The sequence below is a fragment of the Schistocerca piceifrons genome, chromosome 1 (genome assembly GCF_021461385.2).
Source record: "Schistocerca piceifrons isolate TAMUIC-IGC-003096 chromosome 1, iqSchPice1.1, whole genome shotgun sequence".
NCBI classification, from domain to species: Eukaryota; Metazoa; Arthropoda; class Insecta; order Orthoptera; family Acrididae; genus Schistocerca; species Schistocerca piceifrons.
In genome coordinates, this window is record NC_060138.1 from 326,444,361 (window position 1) to 326,468,575 (window position 24,215).

Sequence of the window (24,215 nt, forward strand, 5' to 3'; positions counted from 1 at the left end):
AAAATTTGGGCCCCCACCGTTGATCCTCATGACATCTGGCTGCAAAGTGTCAGATGCTGTACCGCTAGAAATATGGCGAACCCACAGCTTGTTGCTGCTGCTGCTGCTGCTGTGAAGTCTGGCCCCTGGTTTCAAACCCTGGGGCATCCACCTGTCTCCATCTTTGATGATGCTCACTGTCTGCTGCTCTCTGTACTGATTGCTTTCAGCACACTGCTCTGCTCAGCCAGAAGATGTCTTGGCTGCCTCCTCAGAATGGTACCTACCTGCACTGACTTCTGCTACAGTTATAGGTCTCTGTTGTCCTATCACCCATCAAATTCAGAAAATTGCAAGTTTCCACAACTTTCTACAGGTGCTAATATAAGTGTAGCAAACCTACCAGTTCCTAATCACACACTTACATGATACCAACGTACCATGACCACCAACAAGAAAACCATGATTACCCTACACCTGCTGCTCCAAATTTATTTATCGCGTCCTGAGCATGGGTTTAGCAAGCGACCTCGCAACAGTGGCTCATGTTCAAGGGAATACAGTCAGTTGACCTATGTAAGAATGAGACTTGATGGTCTGATGTAAATTCCCTAAGATGTGTGTAGTTGAGTAGAGGATGATGAGGAGAATAAGTACTCAAAAGGTACAACCAACCTTTAAGTTTATTCTGAATCTCAAGTTACAGATTGACTTCTCCAACTGATGTGCCTTCACACTAAACTCAAGTATTACACAGAGGCAGTGACTTGACTCCGAAGGCTTTCCCAGCGTAATAATTGATCATGTTCTTCTCGGCTGCACACCCGAGAAGAATATTAAAAGAGGCAGTGACTATTTATCACTGTTCCTTCTTTTAACAATTCCTCCCATTAATCTAAGATCAACAGAGCCATGCAGCTGTCTATCCACTTCCCAGTGACTTCAGTCCAACACTCTGTCTGCCTGTCCATGACTGCTTCTGACATCTAACCCATACAGTCTACTCGGCCACAAGTCTAGTCAGACTTGTGGCCAAGTGGACTGTATGGGTTAGACGTGAGAAGCAGCTGAGGACAAAGGCAGACAGTGTGTTAGGCTGAAGTCACTGGTAAGCAGATAGATAGCTGCATGGCTCTATTGATCTTAGATTCATGCACAGAACTGTTAGAAGAAGCAACACTGTCCCCTGGACCCTCTCATTTTGTCCGCCTACTGCTTTGACCCCAGTATCCCCTGGCATGTCATGGCATTGAAGTCTTCACATCACCATAATGGTTGACTTGGTTAATCATTCTTCAGAAATATTTCAGAGGCTGTGTGGAGGGGATAGGGGAAGTCATTCCCTGCGTGGCTACCAAATAAGTTCTAAGACTTTAATTAGCATCTCATAACTTAAGATAGTCACAACCACAAACCTCTCTCCCTTTCTCTCTTACAGCTTGTGCTCTCTTTCTCAGAATTATTGCCTATGGGCATTGGTTCATTAATTTTGATTCCTTACTGTCCAAGACCTTTGCTTCAATAATCCTGTCACCTTATTCATCCCCTACTGTCTAAGGGTGTTGCTTCATTAATTCTGTCATATTATTCATCCCTTTCCTGTCTAAGGACTTCACCTCATAAAGTGCGACGAATAGCTTGTTCTCCCAGGGCTACCTCATCATCCTCTGACCTGGTGTATCATCCCTGTGGTTGCATCTGCTGTGAGCCAGCTCTACATGTGTGACTCTTGTGGCCCCTGCTGCAGCAAAATTCTGTCTTTAATTAACTTTCGATATTGTTTACAGAAGTTGCCTTTTACCTAAGGATATGACAAAGTGTGGGCCATCTCTTGTGTATTCCATCTACCATGGCAGCAACTGGCACATCACCAATGTCAACTACGCCTGATGTCAGCAGTAAGCTGTTCAGTTTCTGATTAATTCACCTGACTGCCTTGTCCATCAAGGGTTGACTATGCCACTGCAGAATCCACACACTGTCCTCATGTGAATGTAATGTTGCTGCACCTAACTTCTCAGGTGACTTCTAATACTCTGTTTACCATTTTTGACAAGCTATTACCTGCTCTATCATCAATACTTGGTCCTCTTCCCTGGATTCACATACAGGAGTACTATTGTCAAATCCATGCCCAGCCATCTTTATTTAGGTTTTCCATGATTTCCCAAAATCACTTCAGGCAAATTCCTGGATGGTTCCTTTGAAAGGGCATGGCTGACTTCCATCCCCATCCTTCCCTAATCCGATGAGATCAATGACCTCACAAGGAAGAATGTATTCCTGATAGAATGAAATATGCTGAAATACAACCCATTTACAAAAAAAGGCAGACATGATTAAATGAGTAATTATCAACCAATCTCATTGTTATCAATATTTTCCAAAATATTTGAAAGAGCTACACTTTACCAGATAGTTAACTATAATAGTCTTCATAATATTATCCAGAACAATCAGCATGGTTACCAAAGAGAACACTGCACTGTGCAAGCCATGAATGAACTTATTACAAAAATTAGTAGTAACCTAGATAAAAATATGAATTGACACAGTAGATCACAAACTACTGCTTCGCAAACAACAAGCATATGGTTTTAGTGAAAATTCACTGAGATGGATGTCATATTACCTATTAAACAGGAAACAAAGAATAGTAACAGAAGAAACTGGTAAGAGATTCTTCTCAAGTTGGAAAAAGACAGAACAGGGTGTGCCACAAGGATCTATCCTTGGGCCAACATTACTCTTGTATTATATAAATGATCTGCTGACTAACATAAATTCAGACACTATTCTTTATGCGGGTGACTCTACAGCAATAGTCTGTTGCAAGGAAAGTGAAAATTTAATTAGTCATCTTCAGCAGTCTCTGACTGAAATTGAGGCCTGGGTGAATAGAATGGAATAGAAACTTTATTGTCACATAACATGTCATATACAATCAGATGATTGGGACATAGGTGACTTGTCAGTTTAAAGCTACTTTCTAATTGTAAGTATATAGAATAATTACAGTATTTGGTAATTTAAGTACTACAAAATTATTTAAAATAATCATGTTGGAAACAAAGTAGAATTAAGAATATTTATTTACTTAAAATACTTTTTTTAGCATGACAGAATAAAATGTAACATCATGCGCAGTTACTTGTGACAGTCAGTCATAATATTTACTTGCAAGGTATTTTTTTAAATAATGTCCAAATTCTTCTGGTTCATAATTTTTAAAATTTTCACAGACTTTATTTCCCAGCCTCATACCCATATAGTAAGATGTCTTCTCCAGCAATTTTAGTTTATGAGTTGGTAACTTGTATTGACATTTGTTTCTTGTTTCATAATCAAGCTTAAACAGGTTATACCCAAAAAAGTTGTGGGTTTTGCTTAGAAAACTTAATTGTCTCATAGATATAGAGGCCGGGAACAGTTATAAGATCAAGGGCCTTGAACAGAGGACTGCACGATTGTCTTTTTTCTGCACATGCCATGGCTCTAATGATTTTTTTCTCTAGCCTAATGACTCTCTGTAATTTTCTTTTCTCTGTTCCCCAAAAAATTATACCATATCTAATCACAGATACAAAATATGCATGATATACAACTTTTTTGGCTGGTGTTTCTATTGTACTGCTTATAACATTCATTGCAAATATTAGACTATGTAGACAGTGAGACGTGGCATCACATGGTCTGTCCATGATAAATTCTTGTTCAGCATTACACCTAGAAATTTGGTACAGTTTGTGATGGCAAGGTGATTGTCCTCATATGGTATTTCTAGTATATCCTGTACAGCTTGCTTTGTGGTAAAGTGAATGTTTTATGTGATTTATGAAGTGGCTGTTAAACGCTTCACAGATTTGTGTAGTGTCCCAAACAGTCTTACCTTCAATCACTTGTTAAGTTTCCGTTGTCTGCCTTTTTTGATGCCTATTTCATTCTTTGCAATGGTCCATATTGTTTTAGACTTATATTTAGCATTTGAAATATAATTATTATTCTCCAAGTTTTTCGCTTGTCTGACAATTTTATCAAAGATTTTCTCATATTGCTTTACATAATTTAAGAGATTTTTGGTCTCTATTGACTTTCGCCTCCAAAGAAAATTCTCTTTTCCTCATGCTCAAGTGAATGATTTGTGTCTTTGTTAGATTTAATTTCAGACCATTATATCTCACTCAGGCCTCAATTTCAGCTCAAGATGACTAATTAAACTTTAAGTTTTCTTGCAACAGACTATGCTGTAGAGTCACCCGCATAAAGAATAGTGTCTGAATGTATGTTAGTCTGCAGGTCATTTATATATTACAAGAACAGTAATGGCCCAAGGATAGATCTTTGTGGCACACCTTGTTGTGTCTTTTTCCACTTGAGAAGAATCTCTTACCAGTTTCTTCTACTACTATTCTTTGTTTACTGTTTCATAGGTAAGATGACATTCATCTCAGTGAATTTTCACTAAAACCACATGCTCGTAGCTTGCGAAGTAGTCGTTTGTGATCTACTGTGTCAAAGGCTTTACTTAGATCACAAAAGATGCCCGATACATTCATATTTTTATCTAGGCCACTATTAATTTTTGTAATAAGTTCATTAATGGACTGCACAGTGCAGTGTCCTCTTTGAAAACAATGCTGATTGTTCTGGATAATATTATGCAGATTATTGTAGTTAACTATCTGGTTACATGCAGCGCTTTCAAATATTTTGGAAAGCATTGATAACAATGAGATTGGTCAACAATTACTCATTGCATTATGTCTGCCTGTTTTTGTAAATGGGTTGTATTTCAGCATACTTCAGTCTATCGGGAAAACATCCTTTCTTGAAATATTGATTCATTATAAGGGACAATGGATGTGCAATACTATGGGTGACTACCTTTATTATTTTTGTAGGAATTTCATCCCATCCTACAGAATTTAAATTCTTCAACGACTTTATGATATCAGCTACTTGATAATAGGATATATGGGTGAATTTAAATTTAGTGGGATTACATAAACTGGAAACAAGGTACACGTTTGGTGGTGGAAGTTCATGTGTTTTATGAAGTGGCTGTTAAACAACACTTCACAGATTTTTGTAGTGTCCCAAACAGTCTCACCTTTAACCACCAGTTAAGTTTCCGTTGTCTGCCTTTTTTGATATCTATTTCATTCTTTACAATGGTCCATATTGCTTTAGACTTACATTTAGCGTTTGAAATTATTCTCCAATTTTTTCGCTTGTCTGACAACTTTATCAAAGATTTTCTTATATTGCTTTACATAACTTAAGAATTTTGGGTCTCGATTGACTTTCGCCTCCAAATAAAGTTCTCTTTTCCTCATGCTCGAAATTGGAATACGCCTTGTTATCCATGAACCCTTCTTAAGTGTGACAGTTTTTATAGTTATAAAAGGAAAGCATTCATTGAACATTATCAACAAGGCCTCCAGAAACTTATTGAAATTTTCATTTACGGAGGACTTAGCAGTAAATGCCCATGAGATGAGGCTGATTTTATTGACGAACATTTCTATATTTTATAGTCTAAAATTTCTGATTTTCTTGTTTGTGTGCTTCGGGCTAACGTAGGGTAATGGCACTAATAGAGCACTGTGGTCCGAGATCCCTAAGCTTACTATGCATTTTTCTGTTACTCTGTAGTTTAACCTACTAGCAATGTTATCTATGTAGGATGCCAACGAACCAGTTACCCTCGTCATTTCTGCAAAATTTAGAATATAGCCATGTGTGGACAATAGCTGCTCCATCTTAAAGGCAAATTTGTCATCTTTTCTCATATCTATATTAAAATCAGCACAAACAACATTTTTTTTTTACGAATCTTTTCAGTTTTGAGTTGGTGGAGTAAATTTTCAAGTTTGGTCAGAAAACTGCAGGACACTGAGTAACTAGGGGTATGATATATGCTGAATATCAGCTTGTTATAGTCCTCAAGTTCTATGCAGTAACTCTCAAATGTGCATTCTTGATTTAAATTATTGAAATTTTCCTTAATTTGGTATTTTACTGATGAGTGAACCAGAATACATGAACCACCATACCCATTGTCTCTGCAGAAGCTAGCTGCTACTTCATAATCTGTAAGTTTGTTCAATAAATTTATATTTTCATCGCTAAGCCAATGTTCACTTAAGCATAACCTTTACAAACCATTTCGTTCTCTCCAGAAATATTTCTAAGTCATGAAGCTTACTGACCAGACTACTTGATAAACCTTCAATATTCAGATGCACAATACAGTCATTATTTGCTACTCTAGATGTGATGTCGTCAAAATTATCTACTCTAAACTGGCCAGACACAACTTTGTGTAGATTACTCATCTTAATGTAATCTACAAGATGGCATGGTGGTGAAGTTTTTCTCTTGTTATGAGTGGCTCCTATTGATTCTTCTGCTATTGTTGTTGGTTCTTCTGTTGTTGCTTGTTCATGTGATAATGATAGTCCTGATTTTGTCAATGCTGATGCTGCCACCATTTGGCTCTGTTGTTGTTTCTAATGATGGTGGTTCTGCTGTTGATTGAGATGAGGATTGTCTTGCTTCAGTCGATGCTGGTTTTTCTGCCACTGGTGAGGGCTGTGCTGTGTCAGCTGATGATGGTGGTTTTATTTCTGATATTGATAGTTTTTTTTGTTGCTGTAGTTTTTGATAGTTTCACTGCTAATAGTTGGTGGTGGTTGCTGTACTATTATTTGTGGCCGGCATGGTAATCTTGGTTCTGCTGTTGCCATTAACATCTCCATAATTTTAGAGCTGAGAAGACTTTTTCCCTTTCCATTTAAGTGCATACCATGTTTTGCAAAACTGTCTCTTTCTAGGTAGTTAACAGGTAGAAATTGCGCATTTTCAGACATTTTGCATATGTTCTCGAACTGTTTGTTGGCTTTCATGAGTTCTTTATTTACGCACGAATCGTTTATGAGGTCTAAGCGGGATTCCAATGATGATCATTGTTTTACACTATTTGGTATCCAGTATGGCACTCGATAATTCATTTTTGTAAACACCATTGTCTCCTTCCTTTATTACTGTGCATTCATTTGCATTTGATGAAGTTCCAGTTTTTTTTTTTTTTTGCATAGGTGCACCTGGTTTCACTTAACTAGATGTGTTTGTACCATGTCTATAGCGTAAAATTTTTGCGAGTCCACGCCCATGGCTATCTGAGTGTATGTTTACTTTGGAAAATTTCGTTCCTACCTTCTCGCCGTAATTATGGAAGCACTTTTAGCTGTGTATTGATTTGCATATAATTCGTCTGGTCTGAAATTAAATCTCACAAAGACACAAATCATTCACTTTACCACAAAGCAAACTGTACGGGATATACTAGAAATACCATATGAGGACAATCACCTTGCCATCACAAACCGTACCAGATTTCTAGGTGTAATGCTGAACAAGAATTTATCTTGGACAGACCATGTATTTGCCATGTGTCTTCGTCTAAATAATCTAATATTTGCAACGAATGTTATAAGCAGTATAACAGAAACACCAGCCAAAAAAGTTTTATATCATGCATATTTTGTATCTGTGATTAGATATGGTATAAATTTTTGGGAAACGGAGAAAACAAAATTACAGAGTCTTTAGGCTACAAAAAAAATCATTAGAACCATGGCATGCGCAGAAAAAAGACAATCGTGTAAACCTTTGTTCAAGGCCCTTGATCTTATAACTGTTCGTGGCCTCTATATCTATGAGACAATTAAGTTTTCTAAACAAAACCCACAACTTTTTCAGGATAACCTGTTTATTGTTTAAGCATGATTATGAAACAAGAAACGAATATCAGTACAAGTTACCAACTCATAGACTAAAACTACTGGAGAAGACATCTTACTATATGGGTATGAGGCTGGGAAATAAAGTCTGTGAAAAATTTAAAAATTATGAACCGGAATTCGGAAATCATTTTAAAAAATACCTTGCAAGTAAATAGTATGACTGACTGTAACAAGTAACTGTGCCTGATGTTAAATTTTATTCTGTCATGCTAAAAAAGTACTTTAAGTAAATACTTATTGCCAGTTTTACTTTATTTCCAACATAATTATTTTAAATAATTTTGTGGTACTTAAATTACAAAATACTGTAATTATTCTGTTTACTTACAATTAGGAAGTAGCTTTAAACTGACGAGTCACCTATGGCCAATCATCTTATTGTATATGACATGTTACGTGACAATAAAGTTTCTGTTCTATTCTATTCAAGAAATCGCTTCTTCTTTCCAACTGCAATCGCCCCAAAGAAATCATTTAAAATTTCAACTACTCTCTGGCAGCAAGCGCATTCGACACCCATGACCGCACTACTCTCAGTAATTATTCCGATTGATGTGTTTTTATATATTAGTGTAGTGACCTGTTACAGCTGCATTTATACTCTACTGATATACCTAAATAAATTAGGCCTATCAGTCGCAACTTTTAACGCTGAATGACCTTAAAAAAACAATCATTTATATGAAATACAAATTCAAAGTTTATTCGTGTTCATGGTAAACAAATTTAAATCAGCGCACCCGATTTACTTCTTACATACTTTTCACTTTTTAATGAGTAATGCGACTGCAAACGAGAAATTTTTGTGTAATAATTTGAAAGAAGCACTAATAGATTTATATAGGACTACTATATGATATATAGGGCGCATAGGAGAGCATATTGGCGGAATAATGGTAAGTTTGCTTTATTTTTCGAACAAGTGTGGTATAATTAATAACATTAGCAGGGAATTTTCATGTTGCAGGTTTCTACCACTGTTGACGGGGATTATCAGATATATCCGAAAGTGTAGTTAGGAAAACGTCAGCAGTGTTGCTCAGGTGAATGTGGTGGTGTTCAACCTTGAAGGTAAGACAATTATTATAAATGTCAGGTTGGTGTGATAAATGGTTGGAAATTTTTTTTTTTTTTTCAATGGCATGTCATTTGAGTTCGTATGCCCTGCAATGTGAAAAAGCCCTTCGTTTGTCTCTGTACCCATGAACAGTTAATACTGTCGCCTCAGATGCCTAATTTTGACTGTAAATTCATTTGCTAAACTCGTGCTTCTTCAGTTTTTGACGTCTTTGTGCTAACCCCCGAATGTCATAGCCAATGCTGATCGTGATTTTCTCAGCATTCGTTTAATTATTTAACTACTGTATTGACGTTCGGTTATGTTCTAAGTAATTGCTTGATAGAAACATCGGCTAGACGGTGTTGATGCATTTTGGTTATGCTGAACGTGAGGTTGACAATCACTTACTTTATTCCCGGTGCCTCTTAAATGTTTTCCAGTGCACGTAAATCTGGAACTGAATAGGGACACTACTGTGCGCTGGGAATCTGTGTGTGTGTGCTTTGTAATTAATTTTAAAATTTTTATACGTGCATTGCTGTACTTTGTACTAGGGTGACATTTTTGTTGTATTATTTGACAGGCCAGTGAAACACAAAACTTAGGCCAACTAAGCGAATGTTTTAAACGTAATACTGTATGCGCAAATGGTAAGGTGTATTGCGTATTCATATACGTCATCACTGTCTTGTGATACCACTTACAGCCGCGTTTAGATAGGATGAATCTGTATGTGACCAGTTTCAACGCGTGACGATTATATTTGAAATTTCTTGCAACTGCGACAAATTACGACTGTAGAAGGCGAATGATGGGGAATCATCGTCACGATCCAACAGATTGCATCAACGGAGCACAAACACCACTAAAATACATTATATATTCCCAAGAAAGACCTTCTGACCTAGCTCGGGAACTCGTGTCAAATAACTTACAAAAATATCAGCTATACTGGAGCTAAAATAATTAATGCGATGGGTTCGTTTATTAATTATTTTGTTATGTATGCTGCCTGCTTATTAGCTGATGTTTGATCTACATACCAGTTGTTTTATTGAAGGCTTTGGCCTCTTTAGTGGCTTTTGATTTGTTGATCAACCCATCGGTATGGAACTGCTAACATTTTAAGTGACAACTCATGATTATTTTATATATGTTATTAATATATACGTTTATGGCTTAAAGTAGGTTTTTTGTCTTTGATATTTTACGAAAGTTATGTTATCAGGACTCTTGAAGATAACTGCAGTAAATATAGGTGAGTATCCTTGACCTTGGGGATGAGGCTTTTTTTTTTTTTTCTAAGTTTTGGCGCGGAGGAATTGGTGAAATTCGAATGAGTTCGTGCAGTTTCGGATTGTTTCCGTCCGTTGCCAACCTTAACCAGGAAACTGTACATGCGTCAAAGTGTAAGCGATGATCGTGTTTTAACGCTTCGAGCAACCACAGCAAAGAGTCCGAAGTTATATTGTGCGTATAGTATGCTCACAAATTAAGGAAAAGGTCATGAGTTGTATTGGCTTTTAAGTCTTATTTACTTGTATTTACGGGCCACCTATCACACGAATATGTTTTGATTATGGATGAGATATGGCCATTCAACATACGCATCTTCAGGCTACGCATGTTACTCTGCTGAAGATAGGTCATGTACGTAGCTTCATACTGCAATAGATGAATCTGATTTCTGGCCACTGCGCTTCTATAATTCCATGTGCAAGCCCCTCCCCCCCCCAATCCCTTTAAATGGAAGAAGTGGCTTGAACGTACTTCCCAGGCAACATTCTAAAGAGATTCTTACATGTATTTATTTATTCATGCAGTTTTTTTGTTTCCTGTAGGGAGTTACGAAGTAAATGAAGCTATACAATGTGAGGCAGCTATTAGAAACTGTTATGAAGTTGCAGTCAGCTATTTGCGCTTGCATTTACCGAATTTAACCTTTTTTTTTTAATGACAAGAAAGATGCTAATTTGAAAACTGCAGCAGCTTTTTGTCACCAACTGCTAGCTCAGGTTCTCCATGATCACATTGTTCATCATAACAGAACGAATTATCGACATTAGTAACAATTTAATGTACCTCACGACTTTTACTTCAGGAATTAATATAGTTGGCCATGGATCATTATATAACTGATATATCAGCAATGGAAAAAGAAAATGTGGTACATATAACTGCATAAACAAACATAAATACATATAGCCTAGTTATTTATTCTCCATAGTGAAATAAGTTTTCTCCAGATAGAGAGAGAGAGAGAGAGAGAGAGAGAGTGTGTGTGTGTGTGTGTGTGTGTGTGTGTGTGTGTGTGTGTGTGTGTGTTAAAATTCGTACCATACTGGTACCTTCAGGGAACTGTTGTACTGGCGCAATATATCAAGTTATTTATAATTAATATGGTGCAATTGAAGGTGATCCATTCCTGTGCTAAGTATTCTTTAATGCTCTAAAACATTTATTTGTGACATACACTGCAAATGAAGAATACAAGAGCTGCAAATTCTAAATTAGTGAGATAATTCATAAAAGCAATTTTCGTGCAACCATATTGAGATATGGTACTTTTGAGGGCTTGTTAAATTATTACGTACCTGTACACGAAGGATTGTGTTGTACATTAGACTTTGCTAATCACTATACTTCCTGCTGTTATAAAAGTGTACATCCGTGTTTAAACTATTATGTTGATTGCATTTTAAAACAAATTCTATAGATGTAGAAAATACTATTGGTGGCAGTGTAAGTAATTTCTCTCTCATGAACATCCATTTTTAAAATATTTATACTGCATAGGCTTGAGAGCAATCATGAATTGAGAGGTTTGTTCCGGGGCTATGAGTTTGTTAATATTGTAACATTACCCTATTTACTTGTGCCAATATGCAATCAGAGGGTGTGCCTCCATCGAATCTGACTGAAATGTGTATGTCTTGAGTAAACTATTTCAAATGATATATTCCACACAAGGCATACAGTTCAAATACTTTAATAGCATTTTGATGTTGAGTCACCGGATATAGTCCATATCAACTCAGGCAGTCTAGGAAAAAAATCTTATCTTCATAGTCTGGATGTTATTGAATTTAGAATATGTTAAAATGAAGGACTCAATAAGGAATGCATATTTTTTTTTTGTTTTTGCCAAAAAAAGTTTCTGCTCAGATATACAGCCCTCCAAAGATGGCATACCATTTAGAAGATGTAAATTTTTGAAAAAAATTAAAATGCTGTGTCTCTGGAACAGTTCCAGATATATTTTTTTTTTTTTTTATTGTTTGAAAGATAATTGCTTTATAATTACAAAGAAATCCTCCAGTTGGACTTGCCTGTAAGTCAGTTCTTTTACTTTAGCATTCTGAACTTTTTTAGAATTTATGGAATTATTTTTAAATGCTAATGCAGAAAATTTTGATTTTTTTTTTCTGTTGATTAGTACCATATAGCTCTACATCCCCTGAAAAGGAGAGCTTCCTCTTTCAGGTTGAACAGGTTTAATAAAAAATTGAAATTTTTTGCTATCATTGCCACATTATCACGTAACATGGTCATAAAAATCAAAATGTATCCTTATTTAACATAATTTATTCTTGCTGTCCTTCAGCCGGAAACCTATATCCAGCAGCAGGCCCATGTGGTAGCATAATGTTCATTACAATTTCGTTTAATGCATAACTGGTGTCTATAATCTCTGCAATCCACCAGTCACAGTCATACACACGCACCTCAAACATCCCCCTTCTCAGGTTGTGAGTCTGAATATTATTCTGCTGTTTCCTGGGTGTTGGCCGAAAGAATGAAATTTCTTCTTTGTTGCTCTTTAAAGTGCATGCAATAAGAGTTCCGCCATCACTTTGAGTCCAAAAATGTGTGTACTGAATTCCCTTCGCAGGAGTAATTTGTTTAGATCATTCTTCTTTTCTCCATTCATGGAATTCTTCGATTTCCTCTTTGGACAAAAGAATCAGGTATGTGGATGGAAGATTTCACAACTCTCGTAAAATCATCAGCATTCTGAATTGCAGCTATATTTGGTTTGGAAAGATTGTTTTGTAGCATGGTGCTTCAGCAGGCCGCCTACACCCTTACAAGGTCCCTTCCTGTGACCAGTAGCACTGTATACCCCGTCAGTTGACACAAACAACTTACTCAATTCAAACAGCTGGTAACAAGTTTTAAAATGGCTAGAAGCACCATCAGAAATAATGATGATCTTCTCTGCCCCTGTTTGCAGTTGAAAAATTTCGCACATTGCTAGCAAAGCATGTATGTGCTGAGTTATGTCCTATGTCATCACTTACAACTGCAACACTTGTGGTTTTGTTTTGAAAATGTCACTCTTGTAAAAACTGAAACCTGGTCATTACTCTGATACACTTGTACTTCTTGTGGGAGAATTACAGACCAGTTCTTAGCAAAATCTCAGAAGCACTAGACATAGTTCTTCAGCTTCTACACACTCTTAAACTTCAGCAGTGTGTTGTTGCATTTTCTTCAGATGCTATGTCACATACGTAATTCCTGCAGAGTTATCTGCCTCATCTTCCAGGTGAAGTGTCTGTAAAGACAGTCCTCCCTTTTCATGGCAGTAGCCACATTCTCGAAACAAACAAGTCTCTCGCCTTGTCACAGACTACTAATGACTTCATACCCCCAACCAAGGTGTCACATGTCACGTGCTTCAGTAAGTTTTTCAAAGTTGTCACACAAAGTTCAAAATTTGCACAGTACACACAGAAACAGACATCTCTAGGTGAGTATGGACCTACCCACTTTGGTTGTAGTGCATAAAATTTTGATTTTCCAACATGTGAAGTTGTATAGTTGCTCCTATAAGTCAGCCGTTGTGCCCAAGTGGTTCTAGGTGCTTCAGTAGGGAACCGCGCTGCTGCTACGGTCGCAGGTTCGAATCCTGCCTCGTACATGGATGTGTGTGATGTCCTTAGGTTAGTTAGGTTTAAGTAGTTCTAAGTCTAGATGACCTCAGATGTTAAATCCCATAGTGCTCAGAACCATTTGAACCATTTACTCCTATAAATTGCAAAGGTTTCTTCACATTTGCTCCTATAAATTGCAAAGGTTTCTTCAATACTGTGAGTCATGTACCTCTTCACTTTCACAACTTTTTGACTTCAGCTGTTACAGTTATAGTGTCTTTTTTGTTGGCAATCTGGCAAGAACAGTCCCATTTATCTTCCAGATAAAATGACTGCACTGTTTGAACTTGAGCTGCTTCTACAGATCTCACAATTCTTGATTTGTTTACCATGTACTTTGATACTGATGGAATGTGGTTGAAAATTGTTTTCTTTGAAAATGTATCTGAAATAATAGCTAAAACTTGCACCATTTCACTGTAGGATGCACAACAGCTCAATTGTTATTTGTGAAAAATTTCTGGCAAGAGGTGCAAGAGTGCTTTGGTCCATTTTCTTCTGAAGATGGAATTTCTACTTTGAAGAGAGTGGTCAGTTTTGCTGTAGGGTATTCATGCATAGCTTTAGTTGTTTTCTCTGTTCTTTCTTGATGCATAGAGCTTATGACTTGACTTGACTTCACTGACCATGTTTCTTAACAGGACTTATACCTACTTCTGTAGTTGACTGATTCAGGGCATTTAATTCTTCCTCTATTGATGCAAAATCTGCACCATGGAAGGCTTCACCTAGTTCAGATAGTATCATTGTTCCGTCAAAACATTTAAAATACAAAAAGTCTTCACTGGAAACATCTTCATTTTGAAACAGAGTCTTCAAATGAGAACACTTATTCCCGATCTGAACAAAGTCTCTCTCTCTTTTTTATTTTCACTCTATTATTGATACGCAAATAGTCAGCACACCTCACTCACCTGTGGTCCCAGTCAGAAGACATTTCGAACAGTCCTGTTCACAATACACACTGCTGCTGTGTCAACTGGCAAATTCCTCGTGAAAATATGGAACTCACTGGATGGTGTCAGATTTCTTTGAAGTCTCTTCAGTAAACAAATTAGCACTGAACAACTACAATACAGAAACCTGCAATGAACAACCATGACAAAGAAGCTGACAACAAACTACAAAAAAATGTAAGAATATCAGCAACAATAAAAGTGAAAGAAATTACTCCAACAATGGAAGTAAAAAGTAATTACTCCAACAATGTAAGTGAACAGAAATAACTGTAACAAAGGCAATAGAAATAAACATTGTAACAAAGAAATTCGTAAGAAACAGCTTCAGTGAAGATATACATTAGCCTTGAAAGTTAAAAAAAAAGATTTTCTAAAATAAAACCTGTCCAGCTTAAAAGTAGATGCTCTCCTTTACAGAAAATATAGTAATACATGGTACTGATCAACAGAATAAAAATCTAACTTTTCTGGAGTGGCATTTTTGGAAAAAATAAAAAAATCTGCAAATTATAAAAAAATTTTAAAAGGTGACAATAAAAAAACTTTGACAGATATGTCCAAATGGAGGATATCATTGTAATCGTAAAGCAATTATCTTTAAAATTAAAAAAAACCTCTAACAAAATATCTAGAATTGTTAGAGATACAGCATTTAAAAAAAAAAAAAAATCCGAAATTCGCATCTTCAAAATGGTGTTCACAGCGTCATGTCTGGATGCCTATATCTCGGGACAGGAATTTTTTTGGAGAAAACCGAAAAAGTATGTGTTTCTTACTTCCTCCTGAATTTTAACATTTGCAAAATTTAATAACATCTGAGACTATGAAGGTAATCCTGCTGCCCGAAGTGATACGGATTATGCCACCTGTGATTTATGACCAGATTGTGTCTCACACATTGCTGATGTCCTATAATGTCATTATTCCAGTGCAGTAAACTAACAAAGGCTTCCTTATTGACACTAATTAATGTGTGGCAAGTAAATCATTAACACATTCACTAATTTCACTGTCCTTACAAGTTGTAATATTGAACTGAAAATGATGTGCACGGTAAGTATAATTTAGAAATAACGTAGCTCACAGTTGAATACTATTGTCACAGTCTGCAGAATGCATTATTGTAAATTAAGACGATTTGTGAGACTAATTACAAGTCCACAGCCAATCATTGCAAAACAGTCACTGTATAAACTCTCGGACACAGAATGTAAATGAAACTCGCACCTTTTTACGACTTTGATTTGTGCAAACTTGTTTACTTACATTGTGCAATAATTTTTGGCACAGATCTTGCTCATAACATAAGCTCCTGCAGACAGATTCGAATGACTTCCAATAGCCTTTCTTTTATAAGATTGCAATAATTAAAACTTGACATATCTATTGTTGCTTGCTGTATTTCTACAAATTACAATTAAAGGTTTCTGTTTCTGAATCTGAATCACTGGGTAGTGGATTAAGATTTGTTTCACTGAGAACTTTCAGATAAGGTGATAAATGCTGTTGAATTACACTGTTTAGTTTGTCAAAAAATGGGATTATATTTCAGTAACAAAATTTTAATTATTCTAGATAAACTAAGTCACCTCAACAGATTTTGATCAACTAAATAAATATACTAGATAATGAAAGTCAATATGGCTAAGCCCTGAGGTATTATTCAAGATTTTTGGTACTGTGCACATTCCATATAAGTGATAAGTGATAATCTGATAATCTTGAAGATATTCGGGGAAAAAATGGGAGGGAAGGGGGAGGGTGTAGAAAAACAAACATAACAAGGAGAAAGAAGCCACCTGGTTTGCTACAATCCCCCCCCCCCCCCCCCCTCCCAACTAGAACCATGTTTAAGCCACAGAATTCAGTGATTTTTGTGATAATAAGAAAATGTATATACCATTTTAAAGTAGTTGCCATAAATTATTTAATTGCAATAAAAATATATGAAATATTTAAATACAATAACAGTTTGTTTACATCTGTACTTAGCATATCATTTTTGCACACCAGTAACTTCAGAGAATTTGCAGTTCAGAGAAATACAGTATTTGTGAAGGATTAGTCTGAAAATATGATAAGTATGTGTGTCACACAATTGCATTAAGAACTGCAATAGCAACGAACTCTCAAAACTCTTACAATATAAAATTGTAGGGAGTACTTGCTGATATCAGTACTTCAATTGGCACTATGATAGTGAACACAAGTTTGCAAACAATGACTATATTAGGATGAAAATTAGATGCTGTCTTACATACACTTGTGTCTGCCAACAAACATGAAGTCAGTCTTCCTGGTTCTCTCCTTCCCCTGGCACTCCAAAGGATCTTTACTTGTGCCATGCCATATTCAAACACTTTGTTTGCTGGTTTGCCCTGTGGACTTACGAACTATTTGTGATACGTTGTTAACGGCAGGCGCAGTTGGTGTATGAATAAGTGCATTTTCATGGCTGTTATGTATTCTACTAGTGGTCTGGTCACATGTCCATCCATGTGGGAGATCCTCATGCAAGCAGCTGGAAAGGATACTGAGTTAAACATAGCATGTAATTTGTAGAATTCCTTGTCATTTTCAACTCTCTTTGTTTTCATTCTACTTTATTCTCTGGAAGTTGGCAGAAAAATTTACGAATAAATGTATGTAAAAATATAACAGCTTCCCCCGCCCTTCCCTTGGATATTCGTATGGATTGATGAGTGCAAGATACACCATACACATTTGCTCATAACTCACTAGAATGTTCTTATTGTGCAAATTTATTTTCTTATTTTTTGGCACGAAAGGTAAATGTGATATTCCTGAGACAGATATCTGTCTAATGCTACACAAAAAAACATCACTCTCTTCAGTAAGGAGTTTGATTGGAAAAGAAAACACTAAGCTTAAAGATTATGCAGTTTCATATGGAGTAACTCTTCAAACTTTATATGCACTAAAACATTGCAGTGCCATATTTTTTTGTGAGTCCCCAGCTAACAACTGTTGTTCGCATACCTTGCAGTTGTGCATAATGTGCAGGTCATTGATATACAGTATGAACAATACAGGAGCCAGGTTGACTCTTGATGCACACTACACTTCACCACAGCTGGACTAGAGCTCTAGGCTATATTGTAATAATGTTAGTGTCTTTATGTCCAGTTTGTATAATCCAATATATCTTCTGTTAGACTTTCTTTGATATTTTGAGGTTTCACCTTTATCAAGTAGCAGCTCGTGATAAACTAAAACAAATTCATGTGATAAACCTATACCAGAGTTGTTGAAAGAAGCTCCTTGTCAGCTGGCAGTGCTGTTTCCAACATTCCACTCTGAAGTGCAAGTGTTTGCAGATAAAAACGGCAGTCATCTGTACATCTGCCACAACACTGAGGCGTTACCATAAACATGTACACATAATTGCACTGCGTGATTGGTTGAGATTGACATGTGAAGCAGTCCAGTGCAACTTTCAGGAATTTTCTTGTGCCAAATCAACTATAGAAATGTACATGCAATCCTATCTTTCTTATTCTATTTTATTGATACGGGATGTACTGGATGAGGTATAGCAGATAATGATGAATAACCTTTTCTAAAAGAATTTTGTATTTCTCGTACTACTGTTTCTGAGACAAAGTTGTCTAATCTGACTAAAATAATTTTTTAATGCTACTTAACGTCAATAGTTTTCAACTTTATCAGCACTGCCTCTTTTTTGCGGTGGTCTGTAACGAATTTTACACTCTTTATTAAACTTTCCTGGGTCAGATGAACTAGAATTGGAAAGAGTAAAGGATTGCAATTTTTAAGAATAATTGACGAAATTTCATCCCTGTACACTGCAGACTATTTCCTGCATTTAATTTGTGATTCAGTTGTGTCCATTCATACACATACTCGTTTTTGTACTGAATTGGGAGTTCTATGATAACATGTACCATAGTTCATACCTAAACTACTTGAATTCATAAAATGGGCAATAAGTATTACTGACCATATAACAGTATATAGCATTCACACTCGCTTTTCAGTTGGGTGTTATTAGTGCTAGGTTTTGGTTTGCTAATGTTAATGTAGTTTACTATCTTTTCTTTTGCAATTTGTGCAGTATATAAGTTCAAGTCTTGTTAGTAGGCTGCCCAACCCGACTGATGGTTATCTGTATCTGTTGTCTTTGGGGATTCCTCATATAAAAAAAATTTCAGCTGCAGTGTACTTACAGTGCTGCAGCTCTTCTATTGTGTGCTGATTTGATCAGTTCATTGTTATTACTGTAGCCAATTAGATGGTAGTATACAATAGCAAATGAGAATCGCTCAAACTTATAACTTTGTCATGAATATTTGCCTGTTTTTCTGTATGTCACTATTTCCAAGCTTGTTGTTGCGTTGGGACCTTATAATTTTGTTATGAATATTTGCCCTGTTTTTTTATGTATGTCACAATTTCCAAGATTGTGATGGGTTGGGACCTGATAGCTCAATTGATATTTGTGCGAGTGTAGTGAAATACTGGATAACTTCGTTTAGGTATCAGAGGAAATTACAAATGGGCAACGTGATTGGCTATTCATACCGGACTTAATTTGTTATGTTCACCCACCGTCATTCATTTTATAGGACAGTCTTACAGTTTTGAACTTTTTTTTTTCTTGTGAAATTAATCGAACATGTTACATTCAGATATTTAAATAATGCTTTATAAAAGTTATTCAACTTGGAAACATCCTGGTAGGACTGGCACTCGAACCTGTGGCCCTAGCTAGCCAAGCACAACTCATGACGTATCAGCATGTCTTTACTTGCATCAGTACTTCATCTCCTATCTTCCAAATTTCACAGAAGTTCTCCTGTGAAACTTGCATGACACACACTCTAGGAAGAAAGGTTCAGTTTGTAGAGCACTTGCTTGCAAAAGGTGACAGTCCTAGACTCGAGTCTCGGTCTGCACACAGTTTTAATCTGCAGAATCAGTGCACACTCCACTGCAGAGTAAAAAATTCATTCTGGTTTTTCCATCTGTCTGCAAGTTTTCTGCACAATACACATCATGACAAGTACAGTGAAGACTGTAAACTTTTAAAAAGTTTTCCAGTTGCACATCTAGTTTGCTTCACCTTGGGTGTACTGTGTGAATAATTAATTTTTAATGTTTCAGTTATCTGGCAAGAGTGATCAGAGGGCCAAAGATTTGTTGTACTGCCGGTACAGTTTGCTAAATTGGTATAGTCAGGATTTCTGAAGCTAGAGATGTCAGTAATCAGTCTAATTGGACTGTAAACTCTGACAGACATATTATAGCTACATGGCAAGTCATTTAAGTGTTCATAATCTTTACGAGTATTTTAAATAACCACCTGAAAAAATTCCTATATTTTTAAATTTTACACAAAATATTAATCGTAGTGGTTTTTGTTATATGGGCATTACGCTGTGGTCTTAGGCATACAGGGTGTTCATAAATTAGTTCTACAAAAGTAACCTTTAATAATGAAAAGAGTAAACACAGCAGTGTTTGATACAACGCTGAATGCAGTATGTCATAGAGTTCAGTTTCAGCCTAACACAGTTAACATGATGTTCCCACTAGGTGACATACGCATGGGAGTTATTCCAGCAGTCATCATGGAGGTTTATAATGGTGCAGAGCATGCACAATCTTGTTTACGGTTTCCTGACTCCAAATCTGCTTCTAGAGTTCAGGACTAAATGTCACAAGCCACTGCCTCAAAGACAAACTGTTATTAATTTGTACAATCATTTCATCAAAATTGACTGTGTATCACAGAACACCGGTATAGAATCAGACAACAGTCTCTGATGCAGTAATTGAATGAGTTCGGCAGTCTTACATTCATAGTCTGGACAGATAAGAAACATGCCAGTTTAGAATTGAATACGGATAGTGTTACGTTGTGGAAGGTATTACGAAAATGCCTGTCATTCAAATCCTACAAATTAGAACTGTTGCTTTAAGAGAAAGTGGCAGAGAAAAATATGCTGAGTTTTGTGTAGAGAGTTTGACAAAATACAGACTGAAAATTATTTTCTTAATAAAAATGTGTTCAGTGATGAAGCCAACTTCCATAACAGTAGCAAAGTAAATCGGCACAGATGTTCAGATATGGAATGAGCAGAAACCATGTCACTTAATTCAAAATGTATGTTACTTGAGTAAGGTGAATGGTTTTTGCACTGTGAGCTATAACAAGATTTGTAGATTCTTCTTTTTTGCCGAGTCAAGTGTATCTGGCATATTGTACCTGGATGGGCATGAATATTATCTGATGCCTCAATTACAACAAGATATGGGAACACAATTTATTTTCCAGCGAGATTGCATGCCACCACAACTATCATCATGAAGTTGTTGCATATCTTGACAGAAATGTGCTGACTTGGATTGGAAGACCAAATGTATGTTCTTCTGCTTCAGGGAAACATTGATGAGTGTGAAAGTGGATAACACAAGCAGTTGTCACTGTACATCAAGACTTGCTTCATAGCATTTGGCAGGAAACTGATTACAGTTGGGACATATGCCTTGTTATAAAAGGTAGCCACATTGAACATTTGTAAATAACTTGAAGATATCAGACAATGGAAAATCCAAGATGGAATCTAACAATATTATGACAAGTGGAGGTTCTAAGTTGGAGATAAGCACAAAAAGACTGCCACAAAATAAGCTGCTTTCGGCCAACAAGACAATAAAAACACACACACACACACACACACACACACACACACACACACACACACACACACACACACACACACACACACACACACCATCAGAGTCTGTGGCCGCTGAAGCCACACTGCAAACAGCAGCAGCAGTGCGTGATGGGAGACACAACTTGGGGGGGGGGGGGGAAGGAGGAGGCTGGGGTGGGTGAGGAAGAGGGATAGCAGGGTAGAGGGGTAGGGGTAGGGGTAGGGGACAGTGAGTGCTGGGGAGCAGGGCTGAGGTGGAGACAGGGTAGGGCAGCTAGGTGTAGTTGGGAGCTTAGACGGAGATTTGGGGAGAGGTGGGGGTAGTGGAAAAGGAAAGAAGTAAAAAGTGTCTGGGTGGGACAGAGGAGGGCTGCATGGGAATAGCAAAGGGGCTAGATGGGTGAGGACACTGAGTAACGAAGGTTGAGGCCAGGAGGGTTATGGGAACGTAGGATATGTCGCGAGGAGGGCACAAGCTGTGAAGCAGTCATTGAAATGAAGAATGTCGTGTTGAATGGCATGCTCAGCAACAGGGTGGTCCAGTTGTTTCTTGGTCACTGTTTGTCGGTGGCCATTCATGCGAACAGACAGCTTGGTGGTTGTCATGCCCACATAGAATGAGGATGTATTGCATTCAGTGCTGTATCAAACATTCCTGTAAGTTATTTTCTTTTTTCACAATTAGAGGTTACTTTTCTACAACTAATTTATAAACACTCTGTATTTTTTAAAAATGGTCCACTCTACTGCTAGGATATCTGTACAGCTACATCTTTATACGATGACACATCTAGAGTGATCACCACCCCCTTGTCCAGGTCTTACTATGACAGTCTTAGACAGGATTTACAACCCAAAATTAGTCAGCATTTCATGTCTACAGACACCCCCTAACTCTTTAACCACCATCAGGAACTGGCTACAAAAGTACTCTCTCCTTCCCTCGGCACCCATTTATCATCCCAGTCTTGAGCAACTGAGCCCTATCCGTTCCAGGGTTTTGACTACTCATCATTGTCCCCAGAAATGAGGAATATTATCTGCTACACGTCCCATTGTTTTCAAAATGGTATTCCCTCTACTCACCCAATATAAGGATTACCTAAGTCTATTTATAGCCCTTCCCACTCCAACCCCTTGCCACAGGATGCCACTGGATGATTCAGATGCAAGACCAGTCCGATGGACTCGCCGTGAATGTCCTAGCTGTGCCCTGTCACTGCTGTCACAGACTTATCCTATCCTATCTGAGGTGGGACCATCTGTGAATGCTTTCATGTCATATACCTGCTCTGTCGGGCCAAAGTGACCATGTGTGTGAGAGCTGTGTCAGAGTGAACAGGTGTGTATTTTCTGTTTTTGAAAAAGAACTTTGTTGTATTTTTTAGTTTGGAAGAAGGACCTTTTGTCTAAAAGCTTAAAGGTGTAGGAGTCTTTCCATTCTGCCTGTCTGTGACCCACCTCTTCTCTATCTGTTCTTTTTGTAACATCATTGTTATTCCACCCAGGACTTTCCATTATTTGATACCAGCGTTTATGTAATTTCTGTACAGCATTTTGTGTGTGCAATATCACTAACCAGGTGTTCACCCAAATGAATGGCAATTACCAAACTGGGGTCAAGAGCACAGTTGACACATAGTGCACCCAGCTGTAAACAACATCCTCGATTTCAGTGGGCGCACCATGACCTGTTCCGTCTCAATCCTCCATTGCAAGCTTCTCTGAATTCTTTTTATGGACATTCCCTAACTATCACTCTCCCCATTCTCAGAGAGGAACTAATAGTTCCAAAAGCTAGGTTGTGTCATATATGTCTATCGCCACTCGTAAAATAAGTTAAGCTCAGTGGCGTAGCGTGAGGGGAGACTTTGAGACTTAGTCTCCCCTGTATTCGTGCTTAAAAAAAGATGCAATAGTAATTCATAAGAAAAATATAAACTATTTTCTACTGAGAGCACTAAATGTGCGAAGACACCAGCTTTGTAGCCCGCGCCGCCGCACCCTGAGTATTGGTGTATCTGCCTGCTTGAGACTCGACTGCTCTCAGTCTCTGCCTCCCTTCCCTTACCTGGCCGTGTGTGCCTGCGCCCCCTCCACTTCCCCTCTTCCACGAAGGCCGGTGCGCTGCACTTGCTAGCAGATATCGAGACTAGTCTCTGCCGCTTCTACACTGGCTTTTAACGAGGAAGTGAAGTCGCGCGGTTTGTGTTCATAATCATTATTGTGTGATTTTAGTGCATATTTTCGTTGTCGCAAGCATGAGTGAGCCAGCAATTGAACACCTTATATAATTTTTATTAAAAACGCCTTTTTCTACATTAACGTACGAAAAAAAGTGAGAATTGAAGGACAAACGACCTACTCCTATACTCAGTGTAGTTTTAAGTGAAGCCAAACAAAAACGCACTATTCAGACAGCCTGGTACGAAAAGTATGCTTGGCTGACTGTGAATGCAGTCAATAACATATTATATTGTTATATATGTCTTCTGTTTGGTGGTGAAAAGGAATGATGCAATGAGGGCATGTGTACAATGAAGAACTTTGACAGGAAAGCACAAATTCATCAGATATCAAAACATCACCTGCAGAACAAAGAATCATTTCAGTTATTGGGCAAAGTAGAATTGAGCACGCCCATTCTGACGCCGCTCGTCTGACAGCAATAAAATACAACAAACAAGTTGCATCCAGCAGGAAAGTATTGGCTCGTCTTATTCAGGCGATTGTATTTCTTTGTAAAGAAGAACTAGCCGTTCGCGGTC

At 37.4% G+C, this 24,215-nt stretch overlaps 1 protein-coding gene across 6 annotated transcripts in view; it reads left to right on the top strand.

Annotated features, from left to right (window-relative positions):
* Positions 1 to 8,754: 8,754 nt before the first annotated feature.
* The window catches only part of LOC124782590 (maternal effect protein staufen-like), a 200,716-nt gene continuing 185,255 nt past the window's right edge, over positions 8,755 to 24,215 (top strand). Inside the window, exon 1 of one of the 6 annotated variants that reach the window (XM_047253953.1) lies at positions 8,755 to 8,858. Coding sequence is in view for 1 of the 6 variants with exons in the window: in XM_047253952.1 (XP_047109908.1) it covers positions 10,496 to 10,497 (2 nt within the window). In the remaining 5 variants the exon portion in view is untranslated. The other 5 variants (XM_047253955.1, XM_047253957.1, XM_047253954.1 and 2 more) reach the window with 5 other exon arrangements.